The following is a 21,913-nucleotide window of genomic DNA, read 5'->3' as shown; positions in this document are numbered from 1 at the left end:
TGGATAGTGCTATTCAGGGCCCAAGGCTTATATAGGGGCAGAGGACAGCTTGCACCTGGGTAGCCTCCTATTGGAGCAGAGAAGCATGGTCACTTCTGTTTTCTTCATTTCTCCAGTCGTTCCACAAGGACTTCATAAAGGATGACACTGACAGACTGACAGGGCCAAGGGAAAAGGAAATAGATGTGTTTTGTGCTGTGCCCTTTGTCGTTACAAGTATTAGGAAGCACAAAATGACATTTTACTTGAACTAGCAAAATGAAAAAAAGAAAGAATATACAGAGCTCCTAAGTGCCTTTCTCTGAATTACCATTTCATTGCCTGATGAAAAGGCCCCTTCCCAGACATCCTTGACACTCACATAATCTTGCAAAGTAATTTCTCTACTCTTTCATTTCATCTACAAGGCCTATTTTAAAGAACTCAAAAAAATTGGCCAATTTTGTTTTTCTCAAAGGTAAAAGTCAAGTAAGCTACATTAATTTTAATGGACAATTTAGCAGTCTCAAGGTCTTTCACTGGCATTCAAGTTCTTTCACCTTTTGGGTTTACGATATGAAAGTTCTTTAGTTCTTTCATAAGTGAGAAAAGTTCTACAATTTACACACAGAATGGGGGAATATAACTCTAAGATGCTTCTTTCAAAAGCTGCTGTATACCAGGATGATCACAGAATGTCACCATTTGTTTTTAATTCTCTTTCTAGCCTTTGGCTTTAAGCAATAAACCTGACAACAATTACTAACAGGCAGGTACACTTAAAAAAAACTTCAACAAGACTGTCAAATCAATTTCCACATGCAGGTCAAAAGTTATGTGACATTTCATTGAAGAATTGTCTTATAGCTCTCTCAAAGCAAATTTTTGCATACAAACTTGAAGTTTATTTATACCTGACTTGAATACTAAACAAATTTATGCATTTAAATTATTTAAAAAACCCCAAAGACTACAAAGACTTCAATAATTGTTTTTGTTTCAAAATAAAGAACACAAATTGCTGTACTTTTGTTTTCTACTCTGAAAATTCAGACTACCTTGCCTCGCTGAAATAAGAGCACTAGCTTCTCATTTTGGAAAAAAACTTCAAAACACAACTTTCCCTGGCCATACAGCACCAGAACCCTCGGTTTTTAAGGAGGGTAGTTTTGCAAACAGGGACACTGAAAAATGAGAGTATTACGTGATGCCATAGTCCTCACTGACCGAGACAATCCCCCTTTTCTGACATACAGTTTGCCATGCAATATGTTGCCCCTGAGGGAGCAAGTATCCCAGCAGTGTTACATCTTACACAGTCCATGCATCATTGCCATTTCTTTAGGACAGTTTAACATCAATGACTGACCTAAAAAGTATTCCTCGAGTTTTTAATGTAACACTTCCCTAACTGCGCTGGAAGGCAGTTGCTTGGCCTTGTCAGGAAGAAATACACCTCAAGGGAATTCATGGGGAAGAAGCAGCCTGATACTGGGGGTGGGGGGACCTGAATCAGTCAAGCTCTATGAAAGTTATAAACCATGGAAAAAGCTGTCAATAAAGTTTACCCACACGCTCCCTTCAGCAAAACTGTTGTTCAAAGCATCTCAAACAATATTCACATAAAAAGCACCATGACTTTTCAAGGGGAAGACATAGAGATGACAGCTAAATGGCACACATGCTATTTGAGTTTCACCCTTCCCAAATGCTGTCTCATTGTTTGCGTGACAGAAGACTTCAATTTGTATTCCCAGCTAACTAACAGCTTGTTAACAGTTTATTAACTGTTGAAATTATCTATATGTGATTTTACATGATCAAATATGACTGATAAACTGAAAAGTTTAGGGCCTCTGGGATATCAAAACAAGTCTGCTCGTACACAGAATCTGGTTGTTACCCATGTTGTTTCAACTGCAGAAATATTGCTCCACAAGTCTTCTTTGCTACTCTGTCATTTCCTTCTACACTGTGACAAATGAGAAAGGGCTCACTGCCCATGTGGATTTCCTCTTTTTCTATATGCACATCTGACCCCTGAAAGCCTTGCTGTAGTTTACTGTTCACAAAAAAAGGAGCCAAAGAAAATAATTTCATAATGGACTCTAACAATTACAGGATTATCCTACCAGAACAGCATTTACTTAAGGAATGCATGTGACACAAGCATGATAAGCAATATGGGCGATTCACTCTGTACAAAGTGTTAATCTAAGTTCACGGTCCTGCCTCCAAGGTTCATGAATGTCCACTAGCTTCCAAACACCGACTGCTCCACCGCCTTTGGTTGTGGTCCACCACGACCCAACCAACTTTCCTGAGCTTTCCTCCATTCCACCTCAAGTGAAGCAAACACTGCAGTCCCAGCCTTCAGGCCCAAATGTCTTCCAAATCCTCCTTTTGCTTATCCTCCCATATCTTCCATTTCGCATAGAGGCAAAGCCGAGCAGACCACAGAGCCGGTCCCGCACCACCGGACCCTCCACATCCCGCCATAACGACCGAGAAAACCCACATCCCACACCGGCTTGGCCTACTGAAGCCACCCCCAAGCTCTGAAAGCCAGAGCACCGGCCACCGGGCGGGAGGCAGAGCCGGCGGCCGTAGGGGCTGCCACCCCACCCCACGCAGCCCTGGTCCACGCAGGCCCCCGCGGGGCGCGGCAGCCCAAGCGCTGGCGGCGAGGTCCCGGGCGCCCGTAAGGAATCCGCGCCCACTCCCGCGCTCCGGCTCCCCCCGCGCCCCGCCCTGCGCCGGGCGGGCCGGCAGCCGGCAGCGGGGCGGGCCGAGCCGCCGGCGCTTCCATGGCAGCGGCGGGCGACGAGAAATCGCGCTTCCGGTTCCGGCGGCCAGACGGCGGCAGGGGCCGGCCGCGCTTAGGCCGCGGCGGGCGGCAGGGGGAGAGGGCGAGATGTGGACGCCGCCGCCGCTGCTGCCCTGGCTCCTGGCGGGGCTGCTGCTGGCCGCCCGTTGCGGGGAGGCCACGGCGGCGGCCCGTCCCCCCCCGGGTGCCGCCACAGCCTTCCCGCGCCCCACGGAGGTGGCCGGCGGGGCTGCCACGCGAAGCAGCAGCAGCAGCAGCAGCAGCCGCCTGTCTGAGGTGTCGGCGCCGCCCGAGCAGGGCCAGCCCATGACCCAGCGCGCCCTGTCCGTGCTGGTGCTGGCCAGCGCCGCCCTCATCGTCTACTTCGTGATCCGGACCGTGCGGTGAGGGCGGGGGACGCGCCGGATGGAGGCAGGCGGGCGGGGGGCCGGGGCCGGGGCCGGCCGGTTGAGGTGGCTGTCGGGGTCCCCTCGGTTCCTGGGTGCGATACCTCTCGGCGGGGTGTTCCGGCCCCCTCCTGTTTCCTTCAGGTGGACTTGTCACCGCTGACGTCCCTCGGTCCACCTGAACTTAATTTTGTACATTTTGTGGGTTGCTGTTGTTCTGCTTGCAAACTTCTGTCTCGCTGAGCTACCGAATTTGACCATCTCCACCTCTTTGTCAGTAAACGTATTTCTTTTCTGCGTTCGACTGACTGCATAACTCTTTGTACTTTTGTGGTTAATTACAGTGTTTGTCTCTGCGTTTTGTTGTCCGTGCAGTTTTACTCGCTCCCTCTCATACCTAAACTGGGAACTCTTTCTGGGCAGGGCCCAAATGTGTGATTATGCATGAAGCACATTCATTACACAGCAAGGTCTCTATGTACTTTTCATTGTAGTTGGATATATTGGTGGTTAGTGTGAAGTACCTTCAACGTTTATTCCAGAAAGGTGGTTGAAAGACGGTGGTGTGTGTGGGGCAGTTAATGAGACCTGCAGTCCAAGTGAGCTAGGATATCCTGATTGCTCCATAGCTCTTACAGATCACTCTTGAGCAGCATTCAATCTTATTTTCATTGGCATGCATATCTCGATGATACTATATCTTAAAGGAAATGGCATAATCTTTTAAGCAAGTGAAAATGGACAAGAGCATTTCTCAGTGTTCCTGTTCCTCCTAACAGGAGCCTTTTGGATTTCGAGTTCTCAGTAGTATGTGGAAAGGCCAAATAAATAAATAAAAGTCTCTCATTGCAGGAGCTGGAGAAGGAAATTCTCATCTACTACCATTATTTTCTGGATAAGTGGCAATTATTTTATATTCTATGTTTTGGCTTGTTATAGAAATATATAATGAAATAGAACTGTGTCCAGTTCTGGGCTCCCCGGTTCAAGAAGGACAGGGAACTGCTGGAGAGGGTGCTGCAAAGGGCTACCAAGATGATTAAGGGGCTGGAACACCTCTCTTATGAAGAAAGGCTGAGCGATTTGGGTCTTTTCAGTCTGGAAAAAAGAAGACTGAGGAGGGATCTTATCAATGCTTATAAATTCTTAAAGGGTGGGTGTCAGGAGGATGGGGCCAGGCTCTTTTCAGTGGTGCCCAGTGACAGGACAAGAGGTAACGGGCACAAACTTGAACATAGGAAGTTCCATCTCAATGTGAGAAGGAACTTCTTTCCTTTGAGGGTGGCAGAGCACTGGAAGAGGCTGCCCAGAGAGGTGGTGGAGTCTCCATCCCTGGAGACATTCAAAACGCGCCTGGACGTGTTCCTGTGCAACCTGCTATAGGTGACCCTGCTCTGGCAGGGGGCTTGGACTAGGTGATCTCCAGAGGTGCCCTTCAACCCCTACCATTCTGTGATTCTCTGTAATTTAAGATTATTGAAAAGATTTTTAATCTTTGAAAAATTGAAAAGATTTTAAAATATTGTGGGCATTTTTGCAGCTTTATGCTGTGTAATGAGATCTCCCAGAACAAGGCTTCTCCCTTCCTCTGGGACCCCATCATTCTGTGATTCTGTGTAATGTTGCTGTTCCGCATTTGAACCTGAAGCGCTGTATTCTAGGCGCTATTGTAAACAGGAAGGTCAAACCTCATGTTATTCTTTTGTAATTCTTCTGCATCTTTGTGCTGCATCTTGCTTCTGAAGTTTGGAATAGATGAAGAACATGCTTTTAAATTTTAACTTGTGGCTGAAATATTTTTGGCAAGGGTTGTATAAAAAAATTTAAGATTTAGGTACAAACCTCCTAGTTTCCTTTTGAAAAATTTTAGAAACTTTCAACAAGGTGACCCACCTAGTGAGGAAAGTAGTGGATGTAGCTTTTCTGGATTTTAGTAAGGCTTTTGATAGTGTCCCTCACAGCATCCTTCTGGACAAGTTGTCCAACTGTGAGATGAGCAGGTACATGGTGCTCTGGGTGATGAACAGCTTGAACAGCTCAAAGGGTTGTAGTGAATGGGGCTACATCTGTCTGATGGCCAGTCACCAGTGCTGTTCGTCAGGGCTTAGTTCTAGTGCCAGTTCTGTTCATATTTTTATCAGTGATCCGGAGGCAAGACTTGAATGTACCATTAGTATGTTTGCTGATGGTACAAATCTGAGAGGTGGTGTTGATTCTCTTGAGGGATAAGAGGCCTTGTAGAGGGATCTAGATAGATTGGAGCAATCAGAAGTGATTAATGGGATGAAATTTAATAAGTTCAAATGCTGGATTCTGCACCTAGGACATATTAATGCCAGGCACAAGTAGAATTGGGAGAGGAGTGGCTGGAGAGCAGCCCTGCAGAAAGGGAATCTGGGGGTGCTGGTTGGCAGCAGGCTCAATAGGAGTCATCAGTGTGCCCTGGCAGCCAGGAGGGCAAACCCCATCCTGGGCTGCATCAAACACGGTATGACCAGCTGGACAAAAGGGGTGATTGTCCTGATGTATTCAGTGTTGGTGCAGCCTCACCTGGCATACTGTGTGCCGTTGGGAGCTCCACAATTTAAAAACAATGCTAAAGTACTCTAATGCATCCTGAGTAGGGCCGCAGAGCTGGTGGAAGGGCTGGAAAGCATGTGCTGTGAGGAGTGGGTTTGTCTAGCTTTGAGAAAAGGAGCTTAAGTGGTCACCTCATTGCTCTCTACAGCTCCCTGAGGAGGTGGAGAGGGAGGTGCTGAGCTCTTCTGCCCAGCATCCAGTGATAGGATGTGTGGGAATGGCTCAAAACTGCGCCAGGGGAGGTTTAGACTGGACATTAAGAAGCATTTCTTTACCGAGAGGGTGCTCAAACATGGGAACCGCCTTCCTAAAGAGGTGGTTGATGCCCCAAGTCTGTCAGTGTTTAAGAGGCATTTGGACAATGGCCTTAATGATATGCTGTAACTTTTGTTCAGCCTTGAAGTGGTCAGGCAGTTGGACTGGATGGTTTTTGTAGGTCCCTTCCAACTGAAATATTCTAGTCTAGTCTAGCTTAATATATACACACTCTTCAGCTTTATTTATTCACAGGAAAGATCTGTAATTTTAAAATCAAAAATAACATTTTTCAAGTTCTGGTAAAGAGTACCTGGGAAATATGGCTATTCTCTGCTGAGATACCTTTAGCCAAAGTTTTGCTTGACTCAGGAAGGTAGCAATGTCTTCCTTTATCAAGTCTATACATTCTGATAAAAGTATGACTTTTCTGTTTTCAGAGTCATGGGACTTTCTTTGAAAATGGTGCCCTGAAAATATGTTTTCTAGGAAATCTTGTGCAAGCTGATACAACTTTGCTAATGTGGCTAACTCTTAACTTCTCTTCACACAGGAGGTGAATTTTGGTTGGGAATGGTTATATAAACTATAGCAATCTCCCATCAGCCTTCTCAAATGATACTGCTGATGGTGTAATTTCTTTGTCAGGAAAAAAAAAATAATCTTAATTTCATTTCTACTTTTAGGTGGGGACTTGTTTTAACCCTCTGATTATAAAGGTTGGGCTGCTTGCACCTCTCCTTCTCCTGCTACACTAAGAAGCTTATTTTGGGAGGTATTGTCAAGAGCTGTGACAATTGAAACTGACAGTCACAGTGTGGCAGAGGCTGGCAGGCAGCTCTGGAAATTATCTTGCTCAATTTCCTGCTCTCAGCAGGGTCACCCACAGCAGGTTGCTCACCTCTTTTCCAGTTGAGGTTTTAATATCTGTAATGATGCAGATTCTGCAGCCTCTCTGGGCATCGTGTTCCTGTGTTTTACCACTCTCACAGTAGGATAGTATTATTATTGTTTTTTGCTGATGCTGTTACTGTTTTTTGGTTTTCTCCAATCCCATTGGTGAAAAAAGTTTTCATTGTAGTGAAACCTTAGTCTTTTTCTAGAGTCCCTTGGACTGGAGGTCTTGCTTGCACACAAAATCATTTAATGGAAAGGTACCTTGCTCTGTTTCTTTTTGCTTAGTAATGATTCTTCTGTCACTGTTTGGTGCAGATGTGTTCAGAAGAGGTTTGTATTTGATAGATCAGGTGAGCATTCAAAAAACTTACGGATATGTAATTGAGAATACCTCTTTTGTACAAGGAAGTTCTAGGATCTAAGCTAACGTTTAACTACCTGAGAAGACTGAGATTTTGAGTTTTCTATCAGTGGTCAGTTTTGAAGTTGTATCTCCTGGAAAAGGAGGTCACATGTTATGTAGTGTCTGTTTTTCCCCTTACTCTCTGGGGTTTTTTAACTCTTCCCACCCTTCCAAGTCCCTTGCAGTTTTATGTTTCTTTAGGCACTGGGTGTTCTTTAAATTTGATCTGTTGTTTTGCTGCAATTCTAATTTTCTTAACATGCTTCCTGCCTTTTCTTTTTTTCAACCAACATTTCTTTGTTTCTTTTGTGTAGGTCTCCTCTTGTTTTAACAGTCTGTTATCTATGACATCTCTGATGTTAGTCAGATAATATCAGTTCATATTTTCTTGTGGATTCCTGTACTGCTGTTAGCTGTATTCAAGGAAGGAGTGGGACTGAGCATGTCGGAGTATAACGTTAACTTTTTATGTACTTTTAAATCCATTTTCATAACTTTATCTTATTAGACCCCCAAGGTATCCATAGTAACTACAATGATAAAAATTATCCCTGTTAAGTTTGTGAGAGGCATAGAGAGCGCTACTGACTTTAATGAAATTGGGATTTTTTCCTAGGTTTTCTTACTAACAGTCACAGGGTAAAATTCTCTAAGTTTAGTTTTTGGTAACACTTATGACACTGTTCTAGTGTCATAGTTATGACTATATATGCATGTTCCATAAGTGTCTCCAGTATTGTTTTAGCTTTAGTCTTTTGACTAATCTGTATATAGAGAAAGTTTTCGTGTCACAAGTAATTCTTTTATCCGTTTTTCAGCAACATTCGTTTGAACCTAGAAATTTGTGGCAGCCTTGTGATAAGATTTTTTTGCATTATGTGCAATCTGGACATTTGCTATGACCGTCTTAGGTTATTCTTGACTCACTTTCCTTTTTACACCACTAAATATAATAAGTAAAGTGTAGAGTGAGAGTGACAGAAATATTGACTATAAAAATAGCATGAACTGACTGTCCTTCCTTTCCTATTTTATTTGTGTTTAAAATAATTTCTAGTCTGTTAGAATATCTGAGTGCTTATCCTAGTGCCAATTGCTTAGCTTCTACTTTAATAAAAACAAAAGAAAAGACAGTATTTATGAAACTACATATATATAAAAAAATAAAATTATATATATAAAAAAATATATTTTTCATCACACTATCATCTTAAAGGTTTAGAATTTTCTTCTAGTTGGTGCTTTGAAGTATGCAGCTTCGTTCTATGATGAGGACTAAAGGCCAGATGAAATGAAGGAAGTTTGTCTTGAAACAAAAGGTGAAATAAGTGTCTTTGTTATTAGCTTTAAACAGTAAAGTTAGGTACTTCAAGTTGTGCTAAAGCACCCACGTGCCTGGCATAACAGTTGCTGCTGCTTCAAATCATAGTTGAGGGTGAAGGAAATGATCATCCTGATTATTTCTTTTTTATAATATCAGAAGCTGGAGCACTTTGAAGAAGGGTCTGTGTTTTATACATCCTAACAAGGTTATATTTGCTTCTCAGTTCCAAAGGGAGGTCTGATTCGCTGCAGTGTAGTCTAAACCAAGACTGGATGCTGCTGTGTGTTCTTTCAAAGTTGCCCTGGTGTGAAAAGGTGAATGATTTTCCAAGAAGCATATTTTAAAAAAATTATTTAAGCACACCAGAGTTCAGGACAATCTGACGCTGAGAGTCTCAACATTGTATTTGCTCTCTCTTACAAGGTGGTTGAAGTGGTGCCTCAGTCTGGGGCAGAGAGGTGTAATGCACAGTATAATAGTAGTAGTGTATATTATATGTAGTAGCATAATACGTTATACATAGGTTATCTTATTAGATCTGAAATATCCAGTATTCAGAATATCAGAAGTTCCTGAGCGTTGTAAACACCCTTCGTAGGCACCTAGCTTGGGTTGTGTCAGTTCTGGAGTTTCTAAAGGAAGGACCTCTATCACCTTTGAGTTTAGCACTAAATGATTCTTTTTTTTTTTTTTTTAAGTGCAATAGCTTTCATGTAGCTGCTGTTTGCTAGTATACAGTAGCTGAAAGGGACTGTCAGCATTTTGTAAACAGATGCCTTTGCATCGTGTTTTCTGAGTGGCTAGTGATCTGAGTTCCCCATCCTCAAAGACTTGAGCAAGGCATATTCGATGCGTATAGGAGTAGTTCTGCAGAGCCAAACGGAACAGTTCAGTGTGCGTGGGGCTTACGTGGGACCCAGGCCCGTGCAGAGGAGCCGTGGGAAGTGATAAAAGCAGATGCGGTCTGTTCATCTGCGATAAGAACTGTGCCTTAATCCTGAAATGTGAATCACTGCCTCTTCCTTCCGCGTTTTGTGAAGCATACAAGACATTGACTCTACAAGTTCTCTCTTACTCCAAAGCGTAATCACAAACAATGTTTTTAACTGGATAGCTACAAAAGACTTCACAAATAATAATAAGTTTTGATGCCACCCATGACTTGTGTTACATCTTTGCTATAGCTTTGTTGAGGTTCTCTCTGATTTGATCTGCTGTTCTGTAGAGATGCATAAAACACATAAAGAATAGGTAGCAGGACAATTTTTTTTTCTCATTGTGGGATCTGATAGCAATATGCTTTTTTAATGTATTTTCACCTGGCTCTTGCATTTAGCTACCAAGTGCATGTATAGGCTTTTTGTACTCACTACAGTAATTCTGTACAAAACCACAGAGTATATTCTTATTGGCCTTAATCATTTCATGTAAACTGTTGACACTGTCTGACCTCTGAATTTCATACAGCTAAGCATGTACACTTTACATATGCTAAGCTTTTTTTAAAAATTTTATGATAAGTATCAATATAGCTGTATTTTAAAGCATAGGTTTTTTACATTGTGGAATAGAAAGTAGAGAAGTATTTATGGAACTTAAATGTTTTAAAATACATTTCAGGCTTAGAAGGCGAAACAGAAAAACCCGAAGATATGGAGTTTTGGATACAAACATAGAAAACATGGAGCTGACTCCATTAGAACAAGATGATGATGATGACGATACAACACTATTTGATGCCAATCATCCTCGAAGGTTTGTATATAGAAGCCAAATGTACTTCTAGCAATAGAAGTGAAGGAGTGTGGATGATAAGCAGTTTCACTGAGAAAGCTCACTACTGTGTTTCATATGCATGTAGTTGGAGAAGGGATGTCAAGATCACTTGAATTTTAAATGGGCAAGAATTTAGTGGGCAAGAAGATAAACACCGTTTGTCTTCAGCATGTGAGTTCCAGAGAAATGGAGAGGAAGGTACGATATTTTTGTTACAAATACAGTGTCATTATTGAAGCTTATGTTAAAGTCAACAACTAGCTTTTCCTTTCTCTTATCTTTTTTTTTTTTAATATTTTTTTTATTTTGGAGGCTCCTCATTTTTTCCTGTGTATTCTCTCCTATGATCCTATGAGTTCTGCTTTCAGAAGCTCCATTCTGCTTTCTCATTGCTAAATTGGTCAGCAGTTGATGATCCTGCACCAAGTTTTAGATTTGGTACTGCCACATAGAAAGTTTCATATTCTTAAGTCACTCTTGGAAACTATGTAGATACAGGAAAATTTTGTTATATTTCCTTACTGACCTTGCACTTAAACATTATGATGAATTCAAAGTTAAACTTATGCAATTCAAACTTAAAAAAAATTTCCTTACTGAATAATGCCATCACAGTGCACAAGCAAAGACGTAGTAAAAATTTTTGGTAGAATTGTCATAGTGAGGACTGCTGTCAAGTATCAGAAGAGATAAAATGATGAATTCTGCCAGCCACAGATAGTAATTGATTCAGTACTGTTTAATGTGAAACTGAATGTAAGTCTCAAGCAAAGCAATTCAACAAATGCAATACATAATGTCTCAAAAGTATTAGAGTAATGAGTCAGATGTTCTGCTGTTTATCAGGAAACAATGTTGGATGAAGTTCTGGAACTTGACCTGAAAGGTTCAGTCTTTTTTAACTTTATCTCCTTAGAGGGAATCTTTCAGATTAAATTTTTTTCATAAGTCAAAGTCGCTGTTTCCTTTTTCTCTCCCCCCATATATTAGAAGAAACCGGTTGGAGTATTTCCACTTACCGCTCCTCTGTATTAGAGGAGTTATCCCATGTTACTAGTCTTGTTCCAGTGTAAATTATGACTATTATGTAATGGGTAATTGGCACATTATATCCAGGAATTCCCTTGATGTCTTTCCTAGGTCTTCTAACTTCTCTTGTAACTCAGCATACTTAGATTTTGTGGTATTTGATGTCCAGTTAACGTGATATTCCTCATAAGTGTTTATTTAAAGGAGTATCAAGTAACCTTTTTACTAGGAATGAACAAGATAATACGGCTAGTCCTCATTAACAAACAGTATTATAGAATTAACAGCAGTATCGTTGTATTCATGTTATAGAGGTTACTTCATACTCTTGTATCCTTATTTGCAGATTAAGCATGGTTGTATTTGTTGTTAAGCTTCAAGGATCTGATTATATCTCAAAAGCGACTATATTATTAAAAGTGACTATATTATTAATGTTTTAAATAGGTATATCTACTGTGTCTTCTAGACCAGAGGAGGCTGTGTTAATAAGTGATATCAAAATATGTGTCTTATGCATGTAGATAAGTGTTCTAATTTTTTTGATTGCTTATAATAACTTCCAATTTACCTATTTTGGAAATTTCAGGGGGATTCTATTAAGCTTTTCAGAAACTGAACTTTTTCAATAGCATGCGTCTCTTAACCCTACTCTTACTTTAGTAGGTTGCTGTCTAAATTTAATGAGTGTTCTCAGATAAATCTGAAATTCCTAGCTTGAAGCTTGCTGTATATTAAGATAAACAAGGTTGTATTTTTCAAGTCTGAAGTTACAAAACTGCCTCAAAGTGTCAAAGTGATTTTGTCTGTTCTTTAAATTTCTCTGCATACCTTAAAATAGTAGCAATGAAAACCCTAGAGGGAAGGTTCACTAAAATAATATCAGAGGTTTCAGAGGGCGGATTTATGATTTTTTTTTTTTTGTCCCTGTATGTTTCTAAACATTCCAATTTGAGGGAGAAAAAATTTTTATTCAAGTATTTGATTGTAGAAGTATCTAAAACGCATAGTACTTTTAAAAATCCATTTCACAGTCATAGTCTTGCGGCGTCTTATGGAGTAACCAAAGTATGTAAAGCAGATAGATACTGTTCTTATCTGGTTTACCTGCTTCAGTTATTTCATTCTTGGATGTTTCATTCTTGTCCCTGACAGGATGTATAAACACAAAACGAAAGTGAAAACAGTAAGAAAAGGAAGGATGTTTGAGACTGAGGTCCTTATTTTTATTTTACTTTTCCCTTTTTGCCACACAAACATGGTAGAATGATGCTGGGATGTGTATATGCTTGTCAGCTGCCTGTCAATCTAAAGAGTCAAACCTGATAACTTCTGAAATCTAGCTACAGCCATACCAAGGATCCTATATATTTCTATCACAGTTATTCAATCAAGTAGAGCATATTCTATTCATTCCCCTTCAAAATTTACCTTGGAAACTCATGCTCAATGAAGTGGTTGTCTTATGGATTGCCCTACCTCTGGTCCCAATATGGATTTTGTGAAAGTATGTCCTAAATTAATGTTTTTGCCACTGCTGCTTTCTGTGGTTGAAATTAATTCGGTTTATGATTAAGAAATTAACTTGCAGTAGAGCAAACTCTTTATAACTATAGACAGCAGGCTTTGAACTGCACTTGCCCTTAACTGTGATAAATATAAAAAAAATCCCATTATTAGTGCTGTAGTTAGAGAAAAACAAACAAACAAAAAACCCAAAAAACCTCCCAAAAAAGCAACACAAAAAAAACCCCAAAAACCCACACCAGAAAAACTACCTGTCCTAATTTCCAGATACTCAGCCCCTCTTTAAATTGAAGTACTGCAGCAAGTCATCATTTAGTTTAGCAATACCAGACAATTTGGAAGTATTTGGAAGTAGATTATTGATCCAGACTATTTTAAAACTAGTCCTTTGGATAACATATGGTACAGTTGGAATAATTAGTGGTGGTTCATTTAGCTGATGGCGTGGCTATCATAAGATAAAGCAAGTATTTATTTTAATAGATACAATTCCTCACACACCGTAGTACTTGATTTTTAAAAGCATCAGCTTCATCTGAAAAAGCTATACCTGATGTTTTGATCAAAGTCCAAAGAGCCCAGAAAAGGTGGAGAAAGAAGTAGCATGTAATGTTTGAACATGTCATAGTCTGGAGTAAATACATAGAGTGATGCTACTTGTGGTGTAGGCATACCTTTATTTCTGCCCTATGGGGCTCCAGAATGTCCTAAAATTTGAAGAGATAATAACGTCAATCTCTCAGTCAAACTGCAAGAAAAGTAATTGTATTGGAGTAACTGAGTAATCTAACCAAACTTAATTTCAACATGTTTCTGTTATCTTGCTGAGGAAACCTGACTAAACAGATCAGAAGTAGTATCTTCAGAAGAGAATAGATATAGATGATGAAGTAGAAGATATTACTATTGTATCAAGATAGCTCAAAAGTAATCACAGAGTCGCTGAAGACACCTTGATGATAATGATACTCAGATATTCTCAGGAGATGTCATTACACTTTGTCCTGACACTTGCAGTAATTCAGAGGTATGATTGGTTGGAATTTTTTAAGGTAGCGTCAATATGCAGTTAGGCTTGGAGCAACTAATTGGAACAAGGAAGAGGGTCCTCTTTAGTGGTTTTTGAGTTTAGCCTTATGTTGAGTTTAGTCTTCCATTAAGTAAATCACAGGTGCAGTTGTGCTTAACTAAAGTCAACAGTCAGCTTATTCAGTTCATAAGTTGCTTATCCTCATAACTCATAACGGGAGGCACTAAAAAAGTAAACGCAGTTACAGAAAATTCTAATCTATGTGTTCTGGTGTGTTCATATACATTTGTTACGGACAATAAATTATATAAGTATTGTTTTATATGGAAGATAGTTGTATTTTTTCCTTCGTCTTTATGAACTGTTAATAGGCTGCACTAGTGTCCTCTCTGCTTTCATTTTTCTTGACTAAGACAATCAAGCTTTTTTAAAGGTCTACAGCACACTATGCATGTGTTAGAAATCCCTATAGGCTTGCTTTGGGTTAGCTGGTAAGTCTATTTGACTTTCTCCAAGGCTAAGCAGAGAAACTTGCTTCTTTCCTAAAATCAGCATATCACTGTTAGTATACCGGTGTGCTACTACAGTTATTACTTCGAACGTTGCTGTTTTCTTTCACAGCTATGTGAAAAAAAAGTCCACAGTGCCCTCTGTTGTAACATGGATGCAATTTAAGTGTATTCCCACTGTTGTCATAGCACATGTAGCTAGTCTCTGTGCCTCTTCAGTTTGGGGCAGCCTATCGGAATGGGATGCTTTAGCCATTTTGTTCAGTAGCACACTAGTGCATGTCAAAGTTTGAAATTCTAATCTTTGGTTTCCCACCATCCATCTTTACCTACATGTCAACTGACGTACAGTACCCTAATATCACATCTTTCTTTTCCAAAGGTGTATCAGACTAATAGTTTACAATCCTCATTAAATCACATCTACACACAGTAGATGCTGCACTGCAAAGCACAAGGAAAAGTGCTTATTCAGTTTTTGATAGCATTCCAGTTATGGAGTGCTACCAAGAGTTACCAAAGTTTGCATAGGAAGTCAGGAGCCTTGGAAGATTAAAATATATATAATCCATCATGCTAAAACCCCCTTTTTTTTTTTTTTTGTAAGTGAGCTGTTTCTCTATTTGGGAGGTTTAAATGAATGGAGTTTTATGGCACTTTGCCTCACAGTGATATGGTAACTGAGTTTTTACAGGCAAATTGAATAATAGAATGTTACATCTCTATGGGTTTTTTTTTTTAATAGTGTTTAATCTTCAAAAATGTAGGCTAAGATTCCCCTTGAAACAGGGCATTTCAGATTAATGCATCTGTTTCTTCTGTTGTAGAGAAGTACGTGCCTTTCAGTGAAAGAACTTAATCTTAGAACCAGAGAAGGAGACTGCTTCATGGGAGGAATAAGAAGCAAAAGGGTATGCAAGTTGTGGGGTCTAATTTAATTTGTGTATATTATGGCATCCTTAATTTGTTGCAATAAATACTGTACCAATTTGTTGTACTTTTTTGTATATAGAGGATTCTAAATGTAAAGCCTACGGAGAGAGAGTGCACTAAAATGAAAACCTATTTGGAAAGGAGATTACTTTTAAAACAGGGTATTTTTTGCTTGTTACAAATCTTGTATGCCATAAGTGTGGTATACACTTTTTCTACAGTAACCTGGAATGTTAACAAATTTTTTTTGCTGATATTAAACTGTAAGTAAACATAGCCTCTGTGGACTCCTCAGAATTGTTAGAACTTGATTTTAGTTGAGGAGATGCTTTATGCTTTACAAATAAAAAGCCAAACTACTGCCTTTTGTCTTGAGACTTTTTTTAAACTGAATTAACATGTTTTATGTAAGTGAACAAATAAAAACTCTTTACGGTGTTCCTGGCATTTAGCATGGTGCTTCAACATTGTAGATTTTAAGGATATTAATATAATCTTGTAAAACACAGTACTGCAACATCTTTTTGCTGTTAAGACTATTGATTACAACTATTGAGTGAATTTTTTTTGTGAGGTCCATTTTCAATTTGTGTGAAGAGATATTGTTCAACGACTTCAGGGTGCTGCTGGTGTAGTCCATGCCAAGTCAGCGTTCAGACCTGTGGTGAAGCAGAGATAAGCCTTTAGTTCACCTTGTTTACTTTTGTACTCTTTGAACAATCTAGGTCAAATACTAAATTTGCTGTAACTCTAAAAAGAAAAAGTGACATCAGAAGCAGCTGTTACTATGATATGTGCAGTGATATTCACATGAATGTAGTTGGCATCCAGAAGTTACATTTCTTTTTTAGCTAGTGCCGTAAAAATTAATAGAACAAGCTTTAAGACCTAGAGGGCCTAATTTTTAAAAATATGTGTTGCAGTTCCACAGGAATCTTGATAATGCAGACAAAATGTTCAAATTCTAGTTCATTAAAATTACTGTGTAAATTTATTGATAATTCTGTATATATCTAGTATCAAGTCATAAACTTGCTATAGCAGTAGTGGTGTGGCTGGTTGTTTCCTGAAAGTTCCTGTGTTACGGGCTATGGGGAAAGCAGGATAATTTTTCCTGATACTTTAGACCCCTCTCAGTGTTTGAACAAAATCAAAATACCTTGTTTGTCTTTGAAGTTATTTCTAAAGTGATGGCGTGGGGAGAGGGTCTACTGTAGCCTTTCTTAACCCTGTAGCAGCCGATTTGCTGTACTGAAATGTACTCACTTACCCTGGTAACTACTCAGATGAGGTCTGAAGTAACGGATGCCAAATCAGCCTCCCAAGGTAATTTTCACCTGCAGTTGTCCATGTGCCACACACAGCTGGGAAATATATTGTGTTTCTTGGTTATACATACAAGGTGGAGGCCAAGAGGAAGGAGAGCAGCCCTGTGGAAAGAGATTTGGAGTGATGGCAAGTTGAATACGAGTGAACAGTGTGCCTTGGCAGCCAAAAGGGCCAACCGTGTCCTAGGGTGCATCAAGCACAGCATAGCTACCCAAGGGAGTCAAGTCAAGCGAGGTGATCGTCCCACTCTACACTGCACTGGTGTGGCCCCACCTCAAGTACTGTGTACAGTTTTGGGCACCTCAATGTAAGAAGGACATCAAACTATTAGTGTGTCCTGAGGAGGGAGACCAGGATGGTGAAAGGTCTCAAGGGCAAGACTTATGACGAGCAGCTGAGGCCATTTGTCTTGTTCAACTTGGAGAATAAAAGGCTGAGGGGTGACCTCATCACAGCCTACAACTTCTTGAAGGGGGCAGCAGAGGGGCGGTGCTGATCTCCTCTCTCTGGTGACCAGTGATAGGACGCGAGGAAATGGAAGGAAGCTGCGCCAGGAGAAGTTCAGATTGGACATTAAGAAAAGATTCTTCACTGAAAGTGAAGTCAGTCTTCCTGACAGGCTTCCCAGGGAAGTGGTCACAGCACCAAGCATGTCAGACTTCAAGGAGTGTCTGGACTATCCTCTTAGTCATATGATTTAGTTTTAGATAGTCCAAGGACCAGGGAGTTGGACTCAATGATGCTTATTGGTCCGTTCCAACTTGAGCTGTTCTATGATTCTGTATGTGGCAGGGGCGTAATCTGAGGTCAAAACCAAAATTTATGCCAGAGATCTTTTTGAACTGTTATTCCAAGAGGGCACTTTGTTTATGGATCTTCTTCCCTATGCCTCATTCTATTTAATAGAAACAAAGATTCATTCATTATAGCTGAGAAAACCCAGTCCATAAAGACAGAGGATGAAACAATACGTATTCTCACCCAAGCTTTTTGTTGTTCATGTTTTAAAGAAAAATCAGTGTCAGTTCAACAGCTATGGAACTTTGTACAAAGAATTACTCATTTCTAACAAACAAATTTTTTATTCATTACATGGCTTTTTCTTAAAAAAGAAAAAAAAAGCAGCAAAAAAGCTTATCAGTATGGCAAATGGTATTTATGAGGAATCTTTATGAAATGCCTAGTTTTAGGGGGTTTTAAACTAAAACACACTTGTGCAAGAGACTACTTCATTCAAAAGCCTGTATGCGATAAATGTTTTGCAACCCGGAGACTCCACAGGGGAAGTACAACATGTTTGCACTGATCTTATTCTCTTGAACCTACTTTGGCCACTGTCCAAGAAAAGATGCATGACTAGGTGGATTTCTATTCAGACCAAATACAGGTGTTCTTATACTGCATTCTGAGAGAGTCAAAAGGCTCTTCATCTTTTTACACACATAAAATACGGTTTTGTGAAGATAAACATTAAACCTACAGTTCAAAGCAGAAACAAATATACTGACATTGTTGTGATGTTTCTGAAAGTTAGTTTTGTGCTTACAAGTGTGGAGATTGTTTAGGTAAGTTGAAAATGTAGTTCAAAGCTTAACTACCCTTTCTAATAGATTGGTTTTTAATTTTGTTTTTCCTGATGTGTAATCTAAATCTCCTTTTTAGTAATTTTAAGCCTATTACACCTAAGCTATAGTGAATGGTTGAAAGAACTTTGTTCTATTGCAGATCTGCCACGTATTTCAAGATTATTATATTCGCCCTCCGTCTTGCCTGAACAAAGCACCCTTGATTCTTTCCTGGTGCTGTTATGGTGTAGGTGTGTAATAAATTTCATTCTGGAAATGAACTGACTGGTTCACACACTCTATGAACTGCAGCGTCCAAAGAGAAGACCGCGGATGCTGCTTATGAGATGGCAGGCAGGAATGGAAAGTATGTGTGTGACCTCAGGGTACATAGCCCACCTATCCTTATCCCTACCAAAGATCACTGCTTTCTTTTTTAATTTGTTTAATGCAAGAACTAACGGGGAGTCAACTGTCTACACAGCAATCTCTCTGTGCGGTTGTTAGCACAATGTAAAAGGCTTTCAATCTACCCCACTAGTGTTGTAGTGAAAGTTTTTGATTAAAGTGTGTTTAAGCATGCTAGATTATATATAATCTTAAAACTTCTACATGCATGCTGTTTCTGGGTATGTGGCAATGCTGGACCATGCAAAAAAACCAAGCCAGGAATAAGCCAATTTAATACTGAAAGGAGCTTGTCTGCATCAGCTCAGTACTCTATCTGGCCTATTTAACATGCCTATTTCTTACCCAGATCAGCTTGTTTGGTTGTATCAGATATTTGTGAAGTGCTGTTTTATGCCATGTAGATTTAGCTCTCCAACAGCAGTAGTTAAAAGTGCTTTTTCCCGATGAAGCAACACTTGGCCTTAGTCATCTACATATCTTACCTGAGTGCAGTATGCATGTTTGAGTTTTTCTGCTTATATTCACAGCTGTCAAAATAACGTTTCCACTTAGGTACAATTTTCCCCCCTATGAGATGGAAAGGGATGGTGTGAAGTCTTAGCTGGTAGCTCAGTGATTGGAGGCTTATGTGTAACTTCAGTGATTTGCATTCAGTTCATTTTCTGAATTTTACAAACATAAGAAATAAAAACCTTCCTTCCTCCCCTACCCATATAAAAGATAAGAAGTTATCATATTTTCAATTTTAGTGCCTGAAATAACTTGTATTGATTTAGGACCTTAGATTTTGTAACAGCATTGGAACCATTCAATACGAGAAAGTAAACATGCAGAAAATAGGGTTCTAAATTAAATATTAATAACTACATATCTGCAAGCAGGATGGAGGTTCTAGAGCTTTGCTCAATCCCAGCATTCATTTTCCCAGAGGTGCTGTGGGAGCAGGGCTTATTTGCCTGAGCACCTGTGGTGCCTCTGGTTTCAATGTTATATGGTCTCTACTAACAATGCAGAAACATCTGAGCTCCAGTGTGCAATATTGATGTATATCTAAAGTGTTTATAGTCTTCTGGGTATAAATAGCAGAGATTGATTAAGATTTTAATTTTTTACCGTGGCAACTCTAGCTGTTCCTGCAAAAAACCCTTAAATTCACTTGTGTTGATGGAAGTTTCAAGAAAAATAAAACTAAAGTAGGATATATAAAAAAACTTGTTAATTGTAAAATGTGTTGTTCTTTATTTTACTATTTGAATATAAATTATGTTGTCCTTGGTGCAGATATGTCTGTTTTCAGTACCTATGAAATTGAAGTATTTTCCTCAATTTATAACAGTGTAGATACTGTTCTGCCCATTTGCATGTCTAAATAACATAACTCAGATCACTAACAACATTGTTGGTAACGCTTCAAATTTTAAATGAAAATAAAAATTCACATATTGGATTCAGTTTTGTCTTTCTAAAATTGTGAATGGGCGAAATTCTGATTAAAAATGCAAGTTGAAAGGGTTTGATGTTCTTTTTCTCCTCTGATTTATAATCTAGGACTTTAATCAAACAGTTCTTCCAGAAAAAAGAAATTTTAGGATTGAAGATTCAGGCCATCTAGCTGGGTAATGTTGCAGTTGTCACTGTCACCTCGGCTGTGCTTTTGAGTGCAAGGGGTGCTAACGGTCACTGTAGTTAAGTGACTGTGCTTGACAGTCCTTATGCCGAAGTGTGAGACTTGCCTTGAATATGCAATATTGGAGCAAAATCCTGTTGAAACATTTAGGATTGTCATTTTGTTTCATTTCTCACAGCAAACACCACTTTTGGGTAGCGTGCATGCCATTCTCCAGTGAGAAAAAGCAAGAGAAGGGTACTGTGAATGTGGTTTATTTAGCAAAGTTAAATCTACAGCTTCTTAAAATCTGTTTCTAGTTAAATGGCAAGGTGATAATAATAGTTTGATATTTTCAGGATTCAATTTGACTATTTTGTTTGGACGATTATTTTTCATTTAAAGTATCAGACTGACCGTGGACTACAGTCTTGCCTGTAGAGGAAGCGATATAAACTTGTCCATGCTTCAGAGTTAGGCACCAGAGCAACAGAGGTAAGGCAGTGCTGCTGACAACATTCTGGTTGTTGCCCCATGCTTGAAACAGGTGCCAGCTTATCACGAGAGACAGCTGCTGGAGTTCTGATTGAGAGACACTGCTGTCATTTCACTCTTGTTCTGATTATGACTGCAGGCTCTCTGTGTCTCCTCGTCTATGGACTGGCAGTGCTGGAACTGAATTCTGTGGCCCTTACGCTAAAAATTTCAGGTGGTGGCACAGACCTTGATTATAATTATGTTAACCGAACTGCTGTGCTCCACATCCCTTGAAGTGTTGCCTGCTTCTGGATTGCAAGAAAAGCCCAGAAAATGCAGGTTACTGAGTTGAACATAGCATCAGCTCCAACAACTGGCTCAGGAATGTAACCTCCTGCACCCTGAAATTTAGGATCAGAAATTGAGGGGATCAACTTTGTATACCTGTAATTTTTTTATCAATGATGGATGTAGGCCCCCAAACTGCCAAGAACTCAAAACTATTTGGACAACAACTTGCTCATTTTTTTTTTCTTTTTTCTGACCAAGTTGGTGCAGATTCAGTAGCTGCCTCTCTTGTGCTTTACTAGTTGTTTCTTGAAGTTCTGCTTCATAAAAGCTCTGTCTCCTCTACCTCCACCTTGTAGTCATAGGTTGGTTTGTGTTGTGGACATTGAAGGTAAATGGTAGGCAGAGCTTGAAAACACTTACACGATAGTTGAGAGAGGTGCCGGTGAATTGGTAGTGAGAAGAGGCCCAGAGCAGACTTGCCAAACTTAGAGCAAGTCTTGGAAGTTTCGCCTTAGATCATGCCTTCTTCATGTCTTAGATCTTGATTTAGCTATCCCGCTGTCGTTTATTAGCACAGGTATGAGGGGAGATAGACTGATGTCTTGCCATGTGGGAATGTTATGTGCATATAGGTGAAGCTGCGTAGCCTAAATAAACCCTTGGGAATAATGTGGTAGACTGACCTAGATGGTCACTCAGGCGCGTGCAAACAGGACAGGTGTGTAAGTCGTTGTCTCAGATTTGTGACAGGTATTTTTCTAAGGTGAATGCATCTGGGC

General features: G+C 39.9%; 1 protein-coding gene across 5 annotated transcripts in view; it reads left to right on the top strand.

Annotated features, from left to right (window-relative positions):
• The first annotated feature begins 2,810 nt into the window (after positions 1–2,810).
• The window catches only part of FAM174A (family with sequence similarity 174 member A), a 45,180-nt gene continuing 26,077 nt past the window's right edge, over positions 2,811–21,913 (top strand). For 2 of the 5 annotated variants that reach the window (XR_010068984.1, XM_063319251.1), the window contains exons 1-2: positions 2,811–3,189; positions 10,272–10,406. Coding sequence is in view for 2 of the 5 variants with exons in the window: in XM_063319251.1 (XP_063175321.1) it covers positions 2,894–3,189; positions 10,272–10,406 (431 nt within the window). In the remaining 3 variants the exon portion in view is untranslated. Of the gene's footprint in view, positions 3,190–10,271; positions 10,407–10,512; positions 10,626–15,349; positions 15,816–21,913 lie in introns of those variants that run through there. The other 3 variants (XR_010068985.1, XR_010068986.1, XM_063319252.1) reach the window with 3 other exon arrangements.

Source organism: Chroicocephalus ridibundus, chromosome Z (genome assembly GCF_963924245.1).
Source record: "Chroicocephalus ridibundus chromosome Z, bChrRid1.1, whole genome shotgun sequence".
Classification (NCBI taxonomy): domain Eukaryota; kingdom Metazoa; phylum Chordata; class Aves; order Charadriiformes; family Laridae; genus Chroicocephalus; species Chroicocephalus ridibundus.
The sequence above is the reverse complement of the archived record's forward strand: the minus strand, read 5'-3'. Positions and strand labels throughout refer to the sequence as shown.